Raw genomic sequence first — 21,199 nt, 5'->3', positions numbered from 1 at the left:
TGCGTTTAATGTAATAAGGTGTAGAATTTACTCAATCTATACTAAGATAATATTTGTTTTGTTTTTCCATGGTGGAACGTTCTTTTGCACTGGATATTGTCATAACTTTTGTAACTGAACAATACAACATTTCTGTTTTGCTTGCACCGTGACGTGACGTGATAAGGGCCCTCACTTGAAAATTACCTCTCGAAAGACTTTGGTTGTGACCATCATTGACTGTGACTTTACAACAAAAACTAAACAAAAATAAGTAAAATAAATAGATAAACCACAGACTACAGAAACTCAATCACCCAGTAGGATTTCGATGAAACATTGTCTGTTGCGTCTAGGTCTTTTAAATGATTAAATGCTAAACATGATTTAAGGCATGTAACTCACTGTCAATTTCTAGCATTGTGTCACAAAGCGGTTGCGGAGGTACAAATCTAGTATTGTCGTATATCAATAGCTATATTTACTTTGCTAACAGGTCGATATCGTTGACAGATTTATTGACTATTCGCAGCTTTCTGTGTGGTATGGGAGTTTTGTTTTCTTCATGTATACCATTGCACATGGAGTGACATAACTGTTTTGAAAGGCCCGACATACTTACAAGCACTTTGCATTTTTATAGGTCAAAATCAATATTTACAATTCAAGAGGTTCGTTCAGAAAATTTGAAATTCCAGACGAGGTTAAATTAGAATTTGCCAATGGTTGATACACAATGTTAGTTTATTTCGCACCGGTATGTTTTTAATTACCATTTTTTTTAAATTCAGCAAATGTAATGCTCACATTTATTTTTCTTTCCTCTGAGATTATCGTTTATATGAAAATACCAAAAGATATTGAATTATGGGGTATGTGTTTCTCCCTATTTAGGTTTTATTGGTTTGTACCTCTTTGGAATTTGTCTCCAAAGTTTCAAAATTTAATCTCTTAGCATCCCTAACGAGTGTTAGAAGGTCGACAAAACGTTATGGTGCACTTTGAATTAATTATTTGCTCTACTTTGTATAGTTCCAAATGTAGCAATTATAGCTTTTTGTCTCTTTTGTACAATCTTCTTTATCCACATAACCAACTCTGATACCTACTTGAGGTTAACTAAACTGAGTATCAGATAAACTGTATGATTGATGATCGTAGATAACAGATCCAATATTTCAATCATATATTAAATATGTATACGTATCACACATATGTAGCAATCAGGCGATATGATTTGTTTTTAATGCACTGTATCACAGTATAATATTTGTATCCCACTTTTTTTAGTTCCTGTATTGATTTATCTTGACGGGACGCTCTCTACTTGTTTATTTGATATTTATTCAGTATATAATTTAACTGATTTATCTAAAAACTCCCTAATATTGTTTGTATACAATTTTTATAAGCCTGACACATTTCATAGAATCCAAATCTGAACAGAACAATGACAACGACAATGATAATTATTTTCTTTGAAACCAATTTAGTATATCTATATATACAGCTTACCCACTAACGTGCCCCTTTCACCAGGTAGTTTAAATGTTTTTTCGGGCCTATGTTCGCTAGACACTTAGGAAGTCATATATTTTCTGAAGTGCCCACATTGATTTGTGTTTGATATGATAGTATGAATCGTTATGGAAAAGTAACAGGTGAAAATTGTTGTCGTTGTGACGATACAATACGACATCATTTACACAGCAGAGCACATGATTTATATTTTCTACTTTCGATATTATCTAACTTCTACTTTCGTATTCGAATACACTCTTCTGTGTTGTTGTAGAATCTAATAGTTTGCCACATAATAACAGACCACCATAACTTAAGTATACTATAAATATTAGCTGATTTAATTATCCTCAATATTAAAGTAGCCCTGCAAAATCATTGACCATATCACACAATATAATACACAATCTTAAAAAATCTAAATACTCAAGGGATATGCACAATTTAACTACTGATAATTTATGCATTATAATACCATGAAAGAACCCTCACCTGACCAATATGAATAGAATATTGGTCAGTGGAGTTTTTCTAATACCTGACTGTATCGCTCAGATTTTTCATAAGCTAGAACTCGCTTTGTAGGTATATTTATAATGTCCTTGATGCTCTTGTGCTTCCGATAGATCTCAATAGCTACGTTATGGCAATGAATTACAACCAAACACCTTGAAAAGTATTCAATCTATAAGGTGTAATCAATTAACTAATTAGGAAAGAACTCTATGCTTTTCAAAATCTACAGATCCGATCCAAGGTAATATTTTGATAACTTAGCGATCAGCTATGCAGCCGTCCTACAATCCTCCAGATACAAAATCATGTTAAAATGAAAGTAGAAGCGAAAACTGTGTTGTCATTGCTGTGTACTGCACTGTAACCATGCACATTGTGTACACGAGGTAGCAAACCTGTCGATGTTATCTTTATCTATATCAACCCATGGCCATGATCGTGTACTTCAGTCCCTTACCAATCAAGTACAATTACTTACATCACAATTGTCGTCATGTATATTTGTCATTTCATAACAGTAATGCCTTTATATCAATTATTCTGATATAATTGCTACAATTACTTTTGTATCTATTCATAAAATTACAATAGATATGGATCATAGAAATCTAACATAGAAATGTTTATTAAAACATGCATTTCATTTGTTGTCAAAGGACTGATTTAGATTGGCTATTCACTGTTGCACACGTTACTTCATGTATCACTAAATAATACTGAAGATACTATACAATGCATTTTGTCCTTTGTTGGCGCTTTTCATAAATACTTTTTGATTTTATAAAAACAAAAACAAAAAACACAAGCTGTTGTCATTTATTTCTTTTGCAATGCTAATCAAGTACTCTTAACTACCAAATTAAAGATGGTATCTAAAACATTAGTTATGATTTTTTTTTTTTTTTTTTTGTGAAGAAAACATGATATTCGATTTTAACAATTACGGTCTATCTAATTTTAATTGATTAGATAAACTTATTTATCAAATTGGATATCTAATTTATGAAATTAAATATTATTTACTAAATATTTCAATGAAGTTAAATATTATTTGTAATTTGTTAAAGAGCAGCGTCAACGTTAATCCAGGAATTGATAAAAACTTAGCTTACCATAGGATCGGAGTACAATGCTTACGTGACTATATATTACCACAGTATTTGGAAGTGACCTTAGAAGGGTGATTTTAGTTCCTCCTTGCAAATGCGGAAGACGCCAACTGCAGTCCGAATTGATTTCTAGCTTATCAACTGCTTTCCTAAGTTGTAATTGTTTTTGTTATGAATGGGATACGGAAATCATTTAATCGCAATGGTCGTGACACTAAAAGACGAGGTAGGATATGGATTTCTACTTTCATTATCCGAAGAATGGCAATATATGTACAGACTGCAACGCATTGATATTTATTTACTCTACATAGATACATGATTATCCTTAAATCGAACATTATGTTAATTAACTCATTAATTCAAATGTTATGAAATTATCCTTGAAATTACTGATATCGATACAAAAAGTGATTCAGTGGCGTCAATGGAATACATTAATGTATATCAATGTCCCTAATCTCTTACATTGGACATAGATAAAAATACATCTAGAGATATTTACAAATAAGGGGATTCAATAGCATATCACTAAGTGGTATGTATAGCATTTGCCAATCAATAATCTTTTATGTTAACAATGTAAGGTGTTTAAACTTTGATCCTCAGATTCAAAATACTTCCTATTCAGTCAGTACCGGCATGAATTGATCTTGAAGTTGATGAAATATGTATTATAGTATCAACGAGAATACTTATACCTGTTACTTCATGAGAGGAGATTTAAAAATGCGTAAAGTTTCACAGCAAAACACCATTGATTAAAGGGAGATCATTGTGACAGAAACCTGTGGTAGGGATGTTTTCGGAGGAATTTCAGAGTGTGCTGTTGTGGTTACAACCTTGAATAGGACACTTTACGCAAAATGCTGTGGGCGTCTTGTTCAGTGAGGTAGCCACCAGCTACTTCAAAGAACCTATTGTTATGCTTCAAAATGACCTAGGTTGGTAACAGTTCGATAAACCCAGCAAACAATCAAGAAACGTAAATATCCACACGTGTTTTCAGTTTGGTGATGCTTTCCGAGATGGGTCAAAGGATGCACTGATACAACTTTTTCCAGAGTATTAGATCATTCTCTTCTACAATATAGTCTTGTTAATGCATTGTCAGTGGGTCAAAGGTCACATGTTACACAAGCATTTTTCAAATAATCAAATGTATCGATTTTAAAGACATATCTGTGCTTGTGTCTCAGCTTACATTAATCTTAGTTTTCTTGGAAGTTGTCCTACATTTTCGGTAATTTTAGTAACAAACCTATGTACTATATGATTGGGAAACTTACATACAGGTATATACCGAAATCATTACTTTGATAACTGATCATAAAGTGTATACAGGCTGTAGAATTGTTAATGAAATGTGGAAAGCTGAAAATTCCAAATATTGATAACAACACGGTACCGGTTGACTGAGGGTAATATCCAGTGGTCGAGGCAACATAAAATTTACAACTGTTTGTTATAAAGCGGTTTCTTGCATAAATATTAGAGCACATATTTAACATTTTTATGTGATTCGTTTGTATATAGGGAGGTTAATGCTGATGAGATCCATAAAACTTTGAATGACATAAAAGCAGCCAGCAAAGCCTGTAAGGAGGCGCATAGACAATGGGAAAAGGACAAGTATTATGAGCAATGGGATCCAGAATATCAAACTAGGGCCGAAAAGTTACTTTGTGCAGCTGACCAATTTAGAAAGGTAAAAGTAGCTACATAAATACTGGTACATGCTTACCTGTTATGAATTTTCTTTTTCTTTTCCCACCTGCATCAATAGTTTGCTGTTCAAATTATCATTTTTCAATAGTACTAGTCAATATAATAGTTATCATTATCAATGTATTTTTTCCATTTCATTTGGGACTGATCAGAAAAACAATGGCACGGGGGCAGCAATTTTGGATTTTCAACAGTTATTTTGTTATAGCCATCATGCTTTGTCCGTCAAGCACTGTCTGAAATGGTAAACTTTTGACATTTCATTAAGAATAAAACGTAGTGATATTTTGCAAATACAAACATAGGCTAAATCACAGTCAATAGGTAATAAGTATGGGTTGTCCTGAATAAGTGTTACACGTTATTTTTTTACAGTTATAATTTTAAAAACAAGATGGCCGCCACGGCCGCCATATTGAAAAACAGATTTTAAACTTTTCCAGTTCCAATGGTGCCATTGAGCTAAACATTGGTTGCAAATGGTAGTCAAAAAAGTGTTGTTACTTTTTTACCTTGTCAAAACTTCGATGCATCTTCCATATAAGGCTATTTTGTGAAAGGAGTTCTTTCAAATTGATGTTTTTTTGCAACACCTATTTCAAACTTCTTCACCAGATTCTGTTTCCAGTTGGATTGAGCTCCAAGTTTTCTGTCAAAAAATAGGTAACACTTGTTACAGTTTCCTACTCCTCACTAGAACTACCATCTGCGTCATGGAAAACAGCTTCTTAGTAAGATTTCATTCAAAGTAGAAAAAAATAACCCTTTTCCCTGCTGAAAGTTTTTGTAGTCAGATGACTGTTAAGGCCCGTGTGCATTGAGTTTCTTTAGAAAGTTAAAGGAAACTAACATAAAAAAACTAGGTGAAATTTGGTCTGACATGATTTGATTTGTTCCATTGATTGCCTTGCAGTTTGTGTGTGTGTTGCAATATTACTTCTTGTGATTGTGATTCCCTTACACCTAATCAATGCAGTTTACTACTTGCTTTCAAATTTCATGTAAATTTTGCATGTTTATCGTTGTGCCTGTTTGATGTTAGTATCTTTCACAACACAAAAATAACATCTTGGATTTTTACATTTTAAAGTTTTGTTACACGTTGCTATTTCTTATAGAAGTTTTGAATGTCGTAATTTTGTGAAACTTCATAATATATTAATTTCTTTCGTTTGAAAGTGCACTTTTACATTGTCTGTATTTGAAAGTAATATATATGGCTGACAGGATGTTGTTTGATATTATAATTTCTATTTCTTCAAAAAATTTAAATTTTTTTATAATTAAAAGCAAATTAAGAGACAAAATAACAAATTTACTAACTATGGGAAATTATTAAACTTTTAAAGAACAAAAATTTCCACATTCATAGTTCGCCTTTGTGGGGAAGATCTCTCTGTGGCATCTTTTTTTTTGACATTCACACAAATGCTTTTTATTACAAGCTCTTCAAAATAGTTTTCCATTTTATGCTTTGTTACAAAATATGTTTTTAATTTCAAGATAAATAAAGTCATATTCTTGAAGTGATAGTCATTTTATATGGGTATTCATTGTCATGTGATTTCATTGATATTATCTGATTTAGGTGAAAATACATAAAAAGCAGCTAAGTCATTAGCGTAATTTATGTATCAGAAACACTATACAAGATACTTTTATTGTCGAATTTTTTGTTAAATAGATATATGAGTTATTTTTCTGTTAAAGCTGTGATTATAAGAACATTTCCAGATTAGTGCTCCCCAAAAATAAGGCTGCTGAGTTGACTGGAAGTTGAGAAAAAAGTACATGTATCTTTATCTGGTGGCCATCAAAAATGTCTTTATTGTACAGGGACCATGGTGGCTGAGTCTCATTAGGCAGTCATCTTTAACTGTATCACAACGTATCTCCACCTTTGGGATTTTATTTGCATTTTTTACATGGGTCATTTGCCACATACAGACCTCCCTATGATTTGTTCTATTTTATCATTCATTTTCAAAACCTTGTACATCCTTAAATGACCCTGCTTGTTAATAAAAGGCATAACAAAAGTCAAAAACCTACCAAACCTACACCTATGCCCTTTGGTTAAATCATTATTAGAAAGCGGAGGACAACATTTCAAGCTGCTTCCTAACCACACTGTCATATACCATTTATTGTTACAGAATTTATATTTTTATTATATTGTGTCATTGTGATAAATCTTAACCATTAATTTTATATTCATATGTTGCCACTAACTTTTCTTAGTTTGTCTATTATATGCACGAAAAATGACATATTAGACTATTTGCTATTTTTATTTATTGTATAGCATATGTAGTTAATATATACATGTACATGCATTGACAATAATGCAGATTTATATTATTTATTACCAAAGAAACTTGACTTGCCATGGCCAATGACAAAATCAACTGAGGTGGATGACTTGAAAGCTCGCCTCAATAGAATCACCCGCGACAAAGAGGAAGCAGAATATTGCCTCGGGGAAGCTGAATTAGAAATTAAAAGGCTAAAGGATCGCTTAGGAGATCAGGTAATAAAATTTTGGCTAACATCTATTTTTAGTCCACCATCATCAGGTGGAGGGCTCTTCAGATTGCAAGTAGTCCATGGTTCATCTGTTGTCTTTTTCATCCTTAAAAATAATTCTTGTCATCACTATTTCTTAAATGAAAACAAAATATCTCAAATTTCATAATTCATTTTCTTATCATTTATTGCCCCAAGTTTTCATTGTTTATTTTTTGGAATAGATCAGATAGTTAACATGGCTGTAAGGCATGCAGCCACCTTTAATTATGACAACAATATTTTAGTATGATTATAATGAGAAATATATGGATCTTTCTTGAATTTCTTTTCAAAGGTTCCATTTGCTGCCTAGTTAATTGTGCATGTTCAATTTGGGGACTAAATGATTGCATGCAGCTATGTTGGATTTTAATAGTTGAACATTGTTATTTCTGGAGAAGAGCAGAATGAATCTTTCTCAGATTTACTGTGTCACTCCCCTTAGATCCTTGTCAAAAATATTAAATTCTTTGAATGATAAGAAAAAGAAAATGGCTGAATAGCAGCCATATTGGATTTTGGATGTTGAAATTTGTTACTGCTGTTTCTTGAAATTGATCATGAGAATTCTCCATGGAGCTTTCTCATATTTGATATGAAAACTCCCCTTAGTACCAATGTAGTTTTGCATATGTAATTCTTCATCTTATCCAAAAATGGCAGACAGGCAGCTTGTGACCAAATGAAGATCATACAATAGTTGGTTGGATTTTTTTTTCCTGAAAAGTATTTTAAAAATTATTTTCAAAGAGTTTTAGCCATGATTTTGGCTTTTGTTAAATTCTGTTACGTCATAATTGAAATGGCACTACCACCAATATGGCACCACTCAAAAATGTCTTGCTATCTGTCTTTTGGCGGTTGAAAGTACTTGTTATGCATGAGTGATATATTTGATGAGGTGACCACCTGACCAGTCACATGGTTTATTTGATGTCAGAGTTACTTCAAATGAATGCAAACAGTAGTGTAGAAGGCTGACACTTTTCATATGATTCTGTTTTTTCACAATACTGTAGAAATATCCTGTGTGTGTATTCACACAGGAACCTATACGGTTGCTCCCAGCTCCCAGCCAACAAATGGTACAGTGATATTACTCATTTTTAGTGGCCGTGTCTGCACAGTTTTCTAGTCAAGAGTCAAGAGAGCGCTGTCATGGGGTTTTGCGTCAAACTGTCACAGGAGCTCCATGAGATCTCACATTGTCAACGTCACCTAGTGTCAGTGGTGACAACCAGGGGGAGATCATTTCCCTCGGTTTTCACTACATTCCTTCCCGCTTTATGAAGGCCTCTTCCATGAGGATTGAAGGTGTTCACAGGAGGCCTTTCCAGGATGGCAAGCTTGTTTGATTTGATATGTTTGTGACAAATGTTTCGGGGATGTCAAACCTCAAAGAGGTGAAGTGAAGTGTCAAGCCCCCTTAAGCTCATAGGGTTTTGGTCTTAGGCACAGTTTATAGCTGCACCCAAAACCCGAGGTCAATGGGTGGTTACACCTAATATGTGGATTTTTCATGGGAACTGCCCAGGTTGGTGGCCTGTTCCATGTGTAATGACTTTATACGATTTGTTTCAACAGATGCAAATACATGGGTCTTACTACCCCTGATACTGGCCACATCCAGTGTTTTAAATCATCAGAGTCACTATGAAGAGCAGGTTGTCAAAACTGCCCACTTGGCATATCTGAGTCCCCCTCCTAGGCTAAAGGTGAACTGACCCACAAGCTTTTTGAGTCCAGGCCTTCACACAGGCTCTACTAGCCCGAACCTAATACCCAGAGATCCATCAACCCTTCGTCCTAACTAACCTAGTGTTAATTATAAGGGATGGTCCCTCTTTTCCTTTTTATATATGGGAGGCGTGCTACAAGTATGAATGTATAAACCCGAAATGTTGTTGACCATAGTTGCAGGGTGCTCTCTGTATAATGGACTTGGTGCCCCTAATAACAAGTCCAGTGGCTGTTTCTCTTCCAACATTATCATGTTTGGGTGGAACCCTATTCCTCTGTGTTCAGTGGCGTTGAACACCATCTTGATTAGAGTAATAGTGCCATGTATCATCTTTACGATTGATACAATATCATATCATTTGAAGAACTGTTCGGTTAAGCCGTTCAACTTCTTCATTTGAGGAAGGATTGTAGGGAGTTGTGCGGGTTTTGGTGTTCTGAAGTAGTTCACATAACTCTGAGAAAAGTTGATTGCTGAAATTAGTTCCCTGATCTGTGTGGATCTGCAGAGAGCTACCTGATGTTTTTCACTTGGCTGTAAGCTACATTCTGTGCGGATTGAGTAGGAGCTTGGAGTCCAATCTTTTAACTTTGTGTATATTTTGTGCTCACCTAGATGTCCTCCCACATAGTTGTCATGGGCACAGATTAAGGCTATTTCCCTGCAGAAAAAGGAAGTATCACCTGGGGCCACTTGTTGCCCAGCAGGACATGATACAACATACCCTCTTTGAGGGCCAGACATTGCCTCCTTAACCACAAAGCCTTCATAGCATGACTATGTGTAAACAGTTCCTCTTGGAAAGGGGCTTGTCCCTTCCTGTAGCCATGCTTTCACTGGTCCCTCATTTCCTGGTTCACAAGGTCCATCCGACACAACCCATTCATTCAGTTGATCAATTCCTTATATATAGAATAAGGATATTAACTGTCCTGTTGCAGCCTAGAAAAGGTAGAACACAATCACCAGACAAAATGCCAATTTAACGTCATCTCAAATGTAACCTTTTATGAATATTTTTGAGCACAAGATAGAATCAGATGACTCAAAGCGTCCAAGGAAAGAAGGAAGTATTGGTCGTCGAGGTCCTTCTCGTACTCCGATCCATCGTCAAGAGAGTAACACTCAGAATGCAAGAAGGGAAAGTGGGAACAACGAAGCTCTTCAAAACGAAATAGCGGATCTGCAGAAAAAATGTGAAATACTTCAAGATGAAAATAAGTCGTAAGATTATGTTTAAGATGACATAACGACCTCATCATGTCTCTTTGACTTTGTACAGATGTCATTAAAACAGCAGATTAAAAAGATTTGGGGAATTTCAATGTACGAGACATTAATCAATTTCATACGAAGATGTAGTGCATTTGTGAAAACCAGTTACGATATTTATTTCATAACATATATTCATTAAAATACGTAACTCATTTACAATCCAAAAATTCAACTTTAAATTATGTTCATTTTATCAAACATCCACCACACATATATCTAAACTTTTAAGTGTCAAAAGTAATTTCCCTTTGGCATTTATCTGCATTCCTCAAACTGAATTTACTTTCGAAACCTTAAAAATGCAGAACAATAATTTTAGCTGAATATTTATGATCAGTTTGAATTAAGTATTATTAGTGTTTTTGATCATCTTGATTAATCTATCCAGTTTGTCAGATTTTCGAACGAATAGTACAGCGACATTAGACAAAGCAAGAGATGAGGCTGCCAGATACAAGAAACAGATGGAGACCAGTGATGCCAAAGTAGCCAGGTAATGTATAACTTTAGCATGAAAATAGTTTATGTCATTGGTTGAGTTACCATGATTATCTATATAAATACATAAATTTATTGTTGATGATGGGTTTTGCTCTCTCGAGCTTCTTCAGGACTCAACGTAGCTTATCATAAATTTTAATGCGATAAATGCATTACAAACAACGTCTTGATTGTGGATAGGTCTCCTCATCCTTATGTACTTTAGGGATAAAATTTTCAGTGTTAAATCGTGTCATGAAAAAGCCCGAGAGGGCAAATCTGGACTACAGTAATAAATTTAGGAATCATACCGCTTCGCCTGTTGTGATTGGCTTCTACGTTTTAATAGTCTTATTTATGCTCCACTCACCATGCATACTTCCGGGTATCGAGACGAAGAGGACTGAGGAAATATCATCCAACTACTAATACATTTACCTCGTGTTGGCTTCATCTTCTTTGTTTTACTGCATAAATACATATGTATAGTGACAATTTAACTTCATCACTATTACCACATAGAAAGAATTTTGCTGAATAAACTATAGGACGTTATCAGGCAAATGATTCAGCGTTAATCTATTATGTTTACTGTTGTCAACAACTGACATCAGAATTGCAGAATGTACACCTCCCAGAAGTTGTGCATCTTGTGATAATATTTTCCTTCTGCATGACTTTCTTTTCAGAGTTATGCCCCTTCACAGAAACCAATAAGTAAACTGTTAGTTCAGACAGTTTCTCCTAGATTCTAGTGTCTATTTCAACGAAACTTTACACATATTTAAATCATACGGTAACATGTATCTCTTTAGGTTGAATCTTAAAATTCTTTTTATTCTAATCCTTTCTTTTAGAGTTATGTCCCTTTGTTATAAAAGATGCTTAATTGTAGAAATCTTTGTAGGTCGATGTTAATGAATTTTTACACATGTCATAATGAACCTGTTCATTGTGTGTCTGTGGATGATATTTTTACAGTAAGTTACCAGGATTGTCAAAACTTTGTAGGTCGATGTTAATGAATTTTTACACATGTCATAATGAACCTGTTCATTGTGTGTCTGTGGTGTGTCTGTGGATGATATTTTTACAGTAAGTTACCAGGATTGTCAAAACTTTGTAGGTCGATGTTAATGAATTTTTACACATGTCATAATGAACCTGTTCATTGTGTGTCTGTGGATGATATTTTTACAGTAAGTTACCAGGATTGTCAAAACTTTGTAGGTCGATGTTAATGAATTTTTACACATGTCATAATGAACCTGTTCATTGTGTGTCTGTGGATGATATTTTTACAGTAAGTTACCAGGATTGTCAAAACTTTGTAGGTCGATGTTAATGAATTTTTACACATGTCATAATGAACCTGTTCATTGTGTGTCTGTGGATGATATTTTTACAGTAAGTTACCAGGATTGTCAAAACTTTGTAGGTCGATGTTAATGAATTTTTACACATGTCATAATGAACCTGTTCATTGTGTGTCTGTGGATGATATTTTTACAGTAAGTTACCAGGATTGTCAAAACTTTGTAGGTCGATGTTAATGAATTTTTACACATGTCATAATGAACCTGTTCATTGTGTGTCTGTGGATGATATTTTTACAGTAAGTTACCAGGATTGTCAAAACTTTGTAGGTCGATGTTAATGAATTTTTACACATGTCATAATGAACCTGTTCATTGTGTGTCTGTGGATGATATTTTTACAGTAAGTTACCAGGATTGTCAAAACTTTGGTTCACTGATTCATCAAGTTTTCCTTCAGGATGAGATATGTTAACAATTTTCTTCAACTTGTCACAGTTATATATTACCTCTGATTATTTAAAGAATCTTTGGAGTTGGATGTATCTATATTGCTATGAAATGGTATAACTGGCTTTGCACATGTTAAAGCATAATTGACTTTATTCCTGTTTTTTTTCATTAAGTGACCATCAAGAGATTGACAAATGGAAAAGCCAATGCCTAGAATTGTATAGGTCTATGAAAACTGAGCGTCAACAAAGAAATGAACTTCAACGCAGGTAAAATGAAATCATAGACACATATATAGGAAAGAATTGTTGGTGGTATACCTTTTATAAATCTAACACCAGATTTAAACACGCAGTCCTTGAAAAACATTATAAGACATATTCACTAACGTAATTGATTCACGTATTTTCTTTCATTTTTTACCTGAACTTAGTTAATTATGCATTAATTGAATGTATGTTTGATTACTGTACTGTATTTTAGTTACAGATTTTTCTACTCAATTTCCCCCCTTATGTTTCAGTCTGCAACAGAGTAAAGCGAATGAAGATAACTTACACGATCAACATGACAGACTTCAGAAGGAATTATCTGCTGAGAGACAAGCCAAAGATGAGGCACTGATCAGGTATGGTACCAGGTTGGCATGATAGGACACGAATGTAAATGATTTACAAAGATATTGTTTATAACTCATTAAACCGCGTGATGAATTGTATTTTCGCCAACCTCTGTGTATGTAAAATCCGCATTTCTTTTACCCAGTACATATGCATTCACGTTTTTTTCTGTGCGGATGTCGTCCATAAAGCCGAGGTCATTATTAACTTTTCCGGAGCACATGGTCTTATTTTCTTTGTACTTTTTTCTAGAGTCTCCGAATAAACATGTTCTGTTTTTATTTGAGAGGGAACATAAAAAAAAACAGAAAAGAAAAAACCCTGGATAGTGTGATAAATTTTCAACATGATAATTTTCCCCCAAGAGTGCAAGATTCTATGAATATAATATATATTTTTAGAACAAATTGCCTAAATAATCATTTCTTTGTTACTAACTAGTCCAAACTGATGAGAATGTGTCTGTCTTGATTCTCTGCATTTTCCCCTAGTCTTATGACCTTTTCTACATTCTCATTGATATTCCACATGTATGTCGTGAAGGTGACTCCAAAATAATTAAATCATTGTTTTCTCTTTTGTCTTTCCTTTACCCCCACAAAGTATACTGTATGTTACCGTCTACCGTGTGGATTTGATATCAAGTATCATTTTCTTATACATGAGAAAAGTTGGTCTGTTAATCTTTCTCTACAGTATTTTTAATATCATCGCATTTCAAACACTAATCAAACGTTCGATGTCATTGATGCTGTTTTCAGATTCCTTTATTGCTCCATTACGTTGTTTTTGTATTGTACTCTGTACAATTATGCTCCACAAAACCACATTACATGATAACATTTTGTATTTGTATCTTCTATTTAACATAAATATGCTTTATATCGGTAATAGTGCATTGCCAAACTAGTTAACAATGTTGTCATGTTTACAAATACACTCAAATTGCCATTTTTCATCATTTCATGGATCTGTGAATACTTCCTATGACTCAGATGACGATTGCTATACTGAATAACCCCTAGTTATCGCTCAGCCTTTGCGACTTTAGGTTATCATTTTAGATTTTTTTTTATTTGCAGCTATAGTCAGATATATCTTCACAAAACGTATCCTGTCTCATACCAATAGTTAGTGACATCATTTGCATTGAACTACGTATTTTGCCGTAAAATGGCAATTCCAGTCAGTAGTAATGTGGCCCCTCGGACCAACTGTCGTTATAACTTATAAAAAACATAGATCTGTGTTATCTGTGTTATCTGTGTTATAGTCTGCAGCATAGTCAGTCAAAAGAGGAAAGTTTACGTGACACCATAGACAAGCTACAAAGAAAGTTATTATCAGAGAGTGAGGTCAAGGACAAAACATCGATGAGGTAACTTTAATTTCCCTCTCTAAAATCTGTCGTATGTAACCTAGGAATATGGTGACTCTCAGTCTTACATGCACCTGTATCAGACCATTTACCTTAGTGGTTGATGTTTTGACGGAAGAGTGAAGTCAATGCCTAAACGTTTTACTAAGAATCTTGTGAAAACTCCAACCATATTTCCATGATTTTCCTATTACTGATAATGTTTCCAATATATTTGCGTTCATTTTGTCTATATACACACTGACAATATCGCACCCTGTACATGTCTTCCGGACGCTTTGTTCCGAGATTCAGAACCTCTTCTAACTCTAATTGAGCCTTTTCAAGTTGTTGTTAAGTACATATCTCCCAATCATAATAATGTTATTTCAATGGAAAATGGATGTTACATTATCCGAGCTAACATATTTAGAAATGTTCCAGACATCGTGTAAAGTGCAATAGGATAATACTTTATATTGCAAAGAAATGCAACTCCATGTTCCTCTCTCATACAAATGATGAAATATGCAATACTTTTTCTGAGAAGGTACTGACGAGAAAAGAACTCAGACGAGTTAGGTATATGTCGAGAAGTAAGATCGATGCCCCTCAGATCAGTTATTGTATTGTGAAGAACCTGGAGTTGAAGTTGGTTCCAAGTTATTAGTTCTATGCTAGATATCTGTTTAATTAAAAAACCGAACTAGGAACCAGACCTCAATTCTGATGTGGGAATTAGACCCCATCTAAATTTAAATGAAGCACAATAATCTTCAGTGTACACGAATATTTAATAATAATTTTGCATACAGTATAATTCAATATTCATTTCCATTAACCGGTATAAGATAGTGACTGGTGCTCTTGCACTTTAAATTGTAACTAGTCTATTTAAATGGCATGCCTCTCTTACCCTGACTGTAACTTCTTCATTGCTCTAATTCATGCAAAAATATTTCAACTAAATACACTGCACGTGATAAACATATTGTTTATAGATGCATTAAGACAAAAAACGGTGCTCAAGTCTGACTTAATTAGTAATTATTGCACTTAATTATCATGACCTACTTTTCAACAATGGTATATATTTTGGTCATTTTGTCTAATGAAGGTTTTGAAATATATCATCAAATGACATTTAAGAGAAAAAAAACTAAAAACAAAATTTTAGTTTGATAATTATTGCAATAATTGTGAATTTGATCCCCCACTCGTCCCCCTTATAACAATTGAACAGCCTTGAGCTGACCTTAGATTAATGTCATGTCATTACCGCCTGACCTCAAGTTTTTAATAGACAAAAAATAAAAAGTTTTCGTCATGACCATCAGAAGGCCCAAACTGGCACTCCTCCTTTGGCCAAATTAGTTTCATCTCCATGAACTTAATAGTAAGTAATATAGATGAAAATGTCTTTATTCGAACTCAGTGCCGATGTCCGTAACAACTTATCTCACAACAATCCTGCCATCACTGACCTAAGTGACCCCATGCGGCCAATGAAAATTGCCGAGAAAATATCAGAACTGTATGATCGTGAGTGGTCAGATGCATTGGAGATCCTGGAGGATTATATGGATGAACAAAAGGCGATTAAAGTTCTTCTAGATATCGTCGCGGTATGTACACATTTAGTGACACTATCATGACAATTGATGGCACATACACAAGTTAATATATATTTCTTGGTTTTGACAAATTAGACACAGACAAATTTGTGAACAAATTTTTGTATGCAGTACCGCGACGTTCGTCGTCTGTCGACCGTCCGTTCGTCCTTCCATCCTTCAACCATTTGGTAAGATGACTTCTTCTTAACCACTGATTTGATTTCAATCATTTAATTGGAAGAGTCTTCGGATGATGTGGTCTAAAAACTCAAAAAATGGAGGGACCTTCCGAGGGGACTTAAGGGAGTGCCAAAATGGGGAACTTTGTCTCCATTGTTATAAGAGACATTTCAATAAGAATTGTTCATTCGAAATCATTTAAATTTGTTTTCAGGAGGCGGGGATTTATAAATGGTGTAGCTGATCTCTGAGAGTGGTGAGGGGCGGAAAAAAGATTATTTGGTGATAAATGGTTAAAGCAACTTCTTGTTATAAGCCCCTTTGGCACGATGGATGGAATATAGTGAATTTTTTTTTTTTTTTTTTTTTTTTTTTTTTTTTTAAATTGCTGAAAAAAAAATATAAGGATAATATAAATTCTGGTTTGAAGCATCTTGGTTAAAGAGAATTAAATTATCGTATAAATGGTAAATTTTATGCCTCTGTACGGTAAGGTTAAGGGGGGATGGATTGGGTGAGGGAGGGGGACGGGGCCGAATGTGTGATTGTTTTTAGAATCATTCTAAAGGACTGACAGGATATTTTCCGGTCCGAAGCATCATTGGCTGAGAGTGCCATCCTATAGGGCCAGGGAAGCTGGTTCCGATATGGATTTTATGATTACTTCTTTACAATCCCTCTTTTTTCTAACGAAATGGAAATATAATGTCTATATTTGGCATCCATGGGGAAGGAGAGTCAATTATATATCAGCTATGAAACTGACATGCCAGGGATCATATGGATGGGTTTATCAAGGGAAATGCAGTTAGTTCTTTGACAGACCTCTTCTGTTTGAATATATTCATTTTGACTGAACACAATCAGAAACATCCTTGATTGAATGGGATTTTCTTTTGTTAATTTAGTGACTCTGATCTCCTTTGTGCAGAGAAAGCAGGGCCTAATAGTAAAATCTTTAAGATACTTTCAGGCAAACCAAACCAGGTTAGCGTTGCGTGCCCTATAGACACAGTTGATCTATTTCCCACATGACAGAGTTAGTACATTATTCTTTGTTTAAGGATGTGTTTACAACATTTGAGGATATTGGCGATTCTCAGGCAGACTTCATATCTTCCCTGGAACTGCCCCTCGCTGTACCAGACATCGATGACCTCCAGGATACCGCCAGGTCGTCTCTTCTGGTAACAATTCATGAATTTCACATTTATGTATTGCATAGCCATGCACCAACAGAAATGGAATGGTAGACTAGTTGTTGTGGCAATTTTTTGGGCAAACTGCCCATATTTCTGGATAGAAGTAAGCAAATATGGAATAAAGTACTAGATATAAGACAGAAACAACTACACAGGATGTATATTGATAAAGAAAAAGGGTGACCACTAAAATACATCTACATATGGGTTCAAGGCCAAGGTCCCTTCAGTCAGCTGTTGGCAAATGATGATACAATAAGCAAAACTGTGATTATTTTTAAGAGCCATTTTATACATTTTAATATTCAGTTATGAACATTAAATTTTGAAAAATATCTTGTTGCTAAAAAAGTAGCAAAAGTCGGTTCGTTCCTCTTTCTCATCGACATCATTATCAAAAGGATATGAACAAGATTATGGTTAATATATACATATATCTTTAATTATGGTAACAACAAATAAAAAAGCATTGTAAATTATAAGGAAACATCTTGACAGGGCGTCAGTTGAATTTGAGAAGGCATTTGGATCAAAATTACATTTAAACTACTGTTCATATAACGATGTGTTTAAGGAAAACGGGATGTTGCCAGCGCTACCAAGGGAAGTCATCAGACAATTGAGGCACTATCGTCTAGCAAACTGTCAAGCTGTTTGTCCCCTGTTGTATGAAGTAAGTGATTTGAGGACATTTAGTCCACTATTGATGTGGTGCGCGACATGTCGAAGTTAGTAAACTCTTATGTGATCTGTCACAGTTAGCCACTATCGATGTAGTATGTGATCTGTCAGTTAGTCCACAATCGATGTAGTATGTGATCTGTCACAGTTAGTCCACTATCGATGTAGTAAGTGATCTGTCACAGTTAGTCCACTATCGATGTAGTATGTGATCTGTCAAAGTTAGTCCACTATCGATGTAGTATGTGATCTGTCACAGTTAGTCCACTATCGATGTAGTATGTGATCTGTCACATTTAGTCCACTATCGATGTAGTATGTGATCTGTCACAGTCCACTATCGATGTAGTATATAATATGTCACAATTAGTCCACTATCGATGTAGTATTTGATCTGTCACAGTTAGTCCACTATCGATGTAGTATAACTATCGATGTATGTCACAATTAGTCCACTATCGATGTAGTATGTGATCTGTCACAGTCCATTATCTGTCACAGTTATCTGTCACAGTTAGTCAACTATCGATGTAGTATGTGATCTGTCACAGTTAGTCACATTTATCGATGTAGTATGTGATCTGTCACAGTCCATTATCGATGTAGTATGTGATCTGTCACAGTCCATTATCGATGTAGTATGTGATCTGTCACAGTCCATTATCGATGTAGTATGTGATCTGTCACAGTCCACTATCGATGTAGTATGTTATCTGTCACAATTAGTCCTCTATCGATGTAGTATGTGATCTGTCACATTTAGTCCACTATCGATGTAGTATGTGATCTGTCACAGTTAGTCAACTATCGATGTAGTATGTTATCTGTCGCAGTTAGTCCACTATCGATGTAGTATGTGATCTGTCACAGTCCATTATCGATGTAGTATGTGATCTGTCACAGTCCATTATCGATGTAGTATGTGATCTGTCACATTTAGTCCACTATCGATGTAGTATGTGATCTGTCACAGTTAGTCCACTATCGATGTAGTATGTGATCTGTCACAGTTAGTCCACTATCGATGTAGTATTTGATCTGTCACAGTTAGTCCACTATCGATGTAGTATGTGATCTGTCACAGTTAGTCCACTATCGATGTAGTATGTAATCTGTCACAGTTAGTCCACTATCGATATCATATGTAATCTGTCACAGTCCACTATCGATGTAGTATGTGATCTGTCACATTTAGTCCACTATCGATGTAGTTTGTGATATGTTACAGTTAGTCCACTATCGATATCATATGTAATCTGTCGCAGTCCACTATCGATGTAGTATGTTATCTGTCGCAGTTAGTCCACAATCGATACTATCGATGTAGTATGTGATCTGTCACAGTTAGTCAACTATCGATGTAGTATGTTATCTGTCACAGTTAGTCCAGTATCGATGTAGTGTGTGATCTGTCAGAGTTAGTCCACTATCGATGTAGTATGTGATCTGTCACAATTAGTCCACTATCGATGTGGTATATGATCTGTCACAATTATTCCACTATCGATGTGGTATGTGATCTGTCACATTTAGTCCACTATCGATGTAGTATGTGATCTGTCACATTAAGTCAGTTGTTGGTTGAGGTACAGGATCATTAATACAGGTTGCAAACCGTTAATGGAAGTTAGAGATCATTTGTACAATTAGACAGTCATTGGTTGCTGCAAAGGATCGTTCATAAATGTACAGATAACTCACTATAATAGGAGATCTTTCATACGGGTAGCCCACTGGCGATTGAGGTTTTATTATCGTTCATACTTTTAAACATCTGTTTTGGAGGTAAGTTTTCTATCATACTCAGCCATTGTTTTTTAGACGATGTACAGTTTATAAAGTTAGCTCTCTAGGAAGTGATCATGCATATTGTAAAATTGAGGTAAGGTATTTATTACAGTTAGGGCACAGTTGGTTTAAATTGCTGTTTGAAGAAACGTATACATATATATCACAGTTAGCTAACTATTGGTTGAGTTAAAAGATCGTACAAACGGTAGTCCATTGTTGGCAATATACTTTTCCCAGTTAATCCACTGTTACTTGAGGTAAAGTATGAACCGAGTGTTGATTAATGCAAGGGGTCGTACATGCAGTTGTTATACCACTGTTATCTGAAGTAGGGAAGCGTTCATGTGGTACCCCATTTTTGATTGATGTAAGATGTCAGGGGAATGTTTTTAGCTCTTTTGTTTGAGTCTTTAAGTCTATGTAGGTGTCCGGATAAGATGTTAAAGGATCTGTTGTTTCTGGTAAGGAAGCTGTACGTGTATTCTGAAATACGATGGCCTTGTTGCTAGCAAATCAGCAAGCTTGTTCATTTCCGCACAACGCTTAAATCGGCACATCCTAGGGGATGTCCTCATTTGCCTGTAAATATTGTACTTCATGATTGAGATTTCTTCTTGTTGATAGGTTACTCATTGAATTCTCCTCGGTAACATGTTTAGAACAAATTTAAAAGGGACATTTGGGCATCATGTTTTACAAAGCACATTCATCAAATAGCAGAGTGTTATACTTAAAGATATCAAATGTCAGACGTTACCTTCTTTGACAGGTCATGAAGTCAAGGCTACAAAGCGTATACCGAATGGATGGTAAAATAATTGAAGCTTGTAAAGACTTCATTGAATACACTGTCAAGTACATCTGGATGATGCGAGTGCAAGATCCACCTCTTCACATCAAATGGGAATTTTTTCATGGAGAGAAATTTGACCACGACCGCCTAAGGACTTACACAAAAGGTGGAGATAGTTTAAACTATATGGTATGGCCCATCCTGTACCTTTACAAAGGTGGACCCATACTAGCCAAGGGGGTAGCTCAAGGCATGAGCACCAAACCAAAATAA

The 21,199-nt window shown here is 34.9% G+C and overlaps 1 protein-coding gene across 1 annotated transcript in view; it reads left to right on the top strand.

The window, feature by feature from the left end:
- LOC132546199 (uncharacterized) overlaps positions 1-21,199 on the top strand; it is a 25,952-nt gene extending 4,753 nt beyond the window's left edge. The window contains exons 2-12 of the mRNA XM_060209910.1: positions 4,662-4,833; positions 7,228-7,383; positions 10,193-10,386; positions 10,826-10,930; positions 12,860-12,955; positions 13,210-13,314; positions 14,580-14,672; positions 16,081-16,288; positions 17,524-17,646; positions 18,236-18,334; positions 20,903-21,199. Coding sequence (XP_060065893.1) covers positions 4,662-4,833; positions 7,228-7,383; positions 10,193-10,386; positions 10,826-10,930; positions 12,860-12,955; positions 13,210-13,314; positions 14,580-14,672; positions 16,081-16,288; positions 17,524-17,646; positions 18,236-18,334; positions 20,903-21,199 — 1,648 coding nt within the window. The remainder of the gene's footprint in view (positions 1-4,661; positions 4,834-7,227; positions 7,384-10,192; positions 10,387-10,825; positions 10,931-12,859; positions 12,956-13,209; positions 13,315-14,579; positions 14,673-16,080; positions 16,289-17,523; positions 17,647-18,235; positions 18,335-20,902) is intronic.

Source organism: Ylistrum balloti, unplaced genomic scaffold, assembly GCF_031769215.1.
Source record: "Ylistrum balloti isolate Yb309-2 unplaced genomic scaffold, AGI_CSIRO_Ybal_v1 Utg369876, whole genome shotgun sequence".
NCBI classification, from domain to species: domain Eukaryota; kingdom Metazoa; phylum Mollusca; class Bivalvia; order Pectinida; family Pectinidae; genus Ylistrum; species Ylistrum balloti.
Note: the sequence above shows the minus strand (reverse complement) of the source record. Positions and strands in the feature narration are given on the sequence as shown.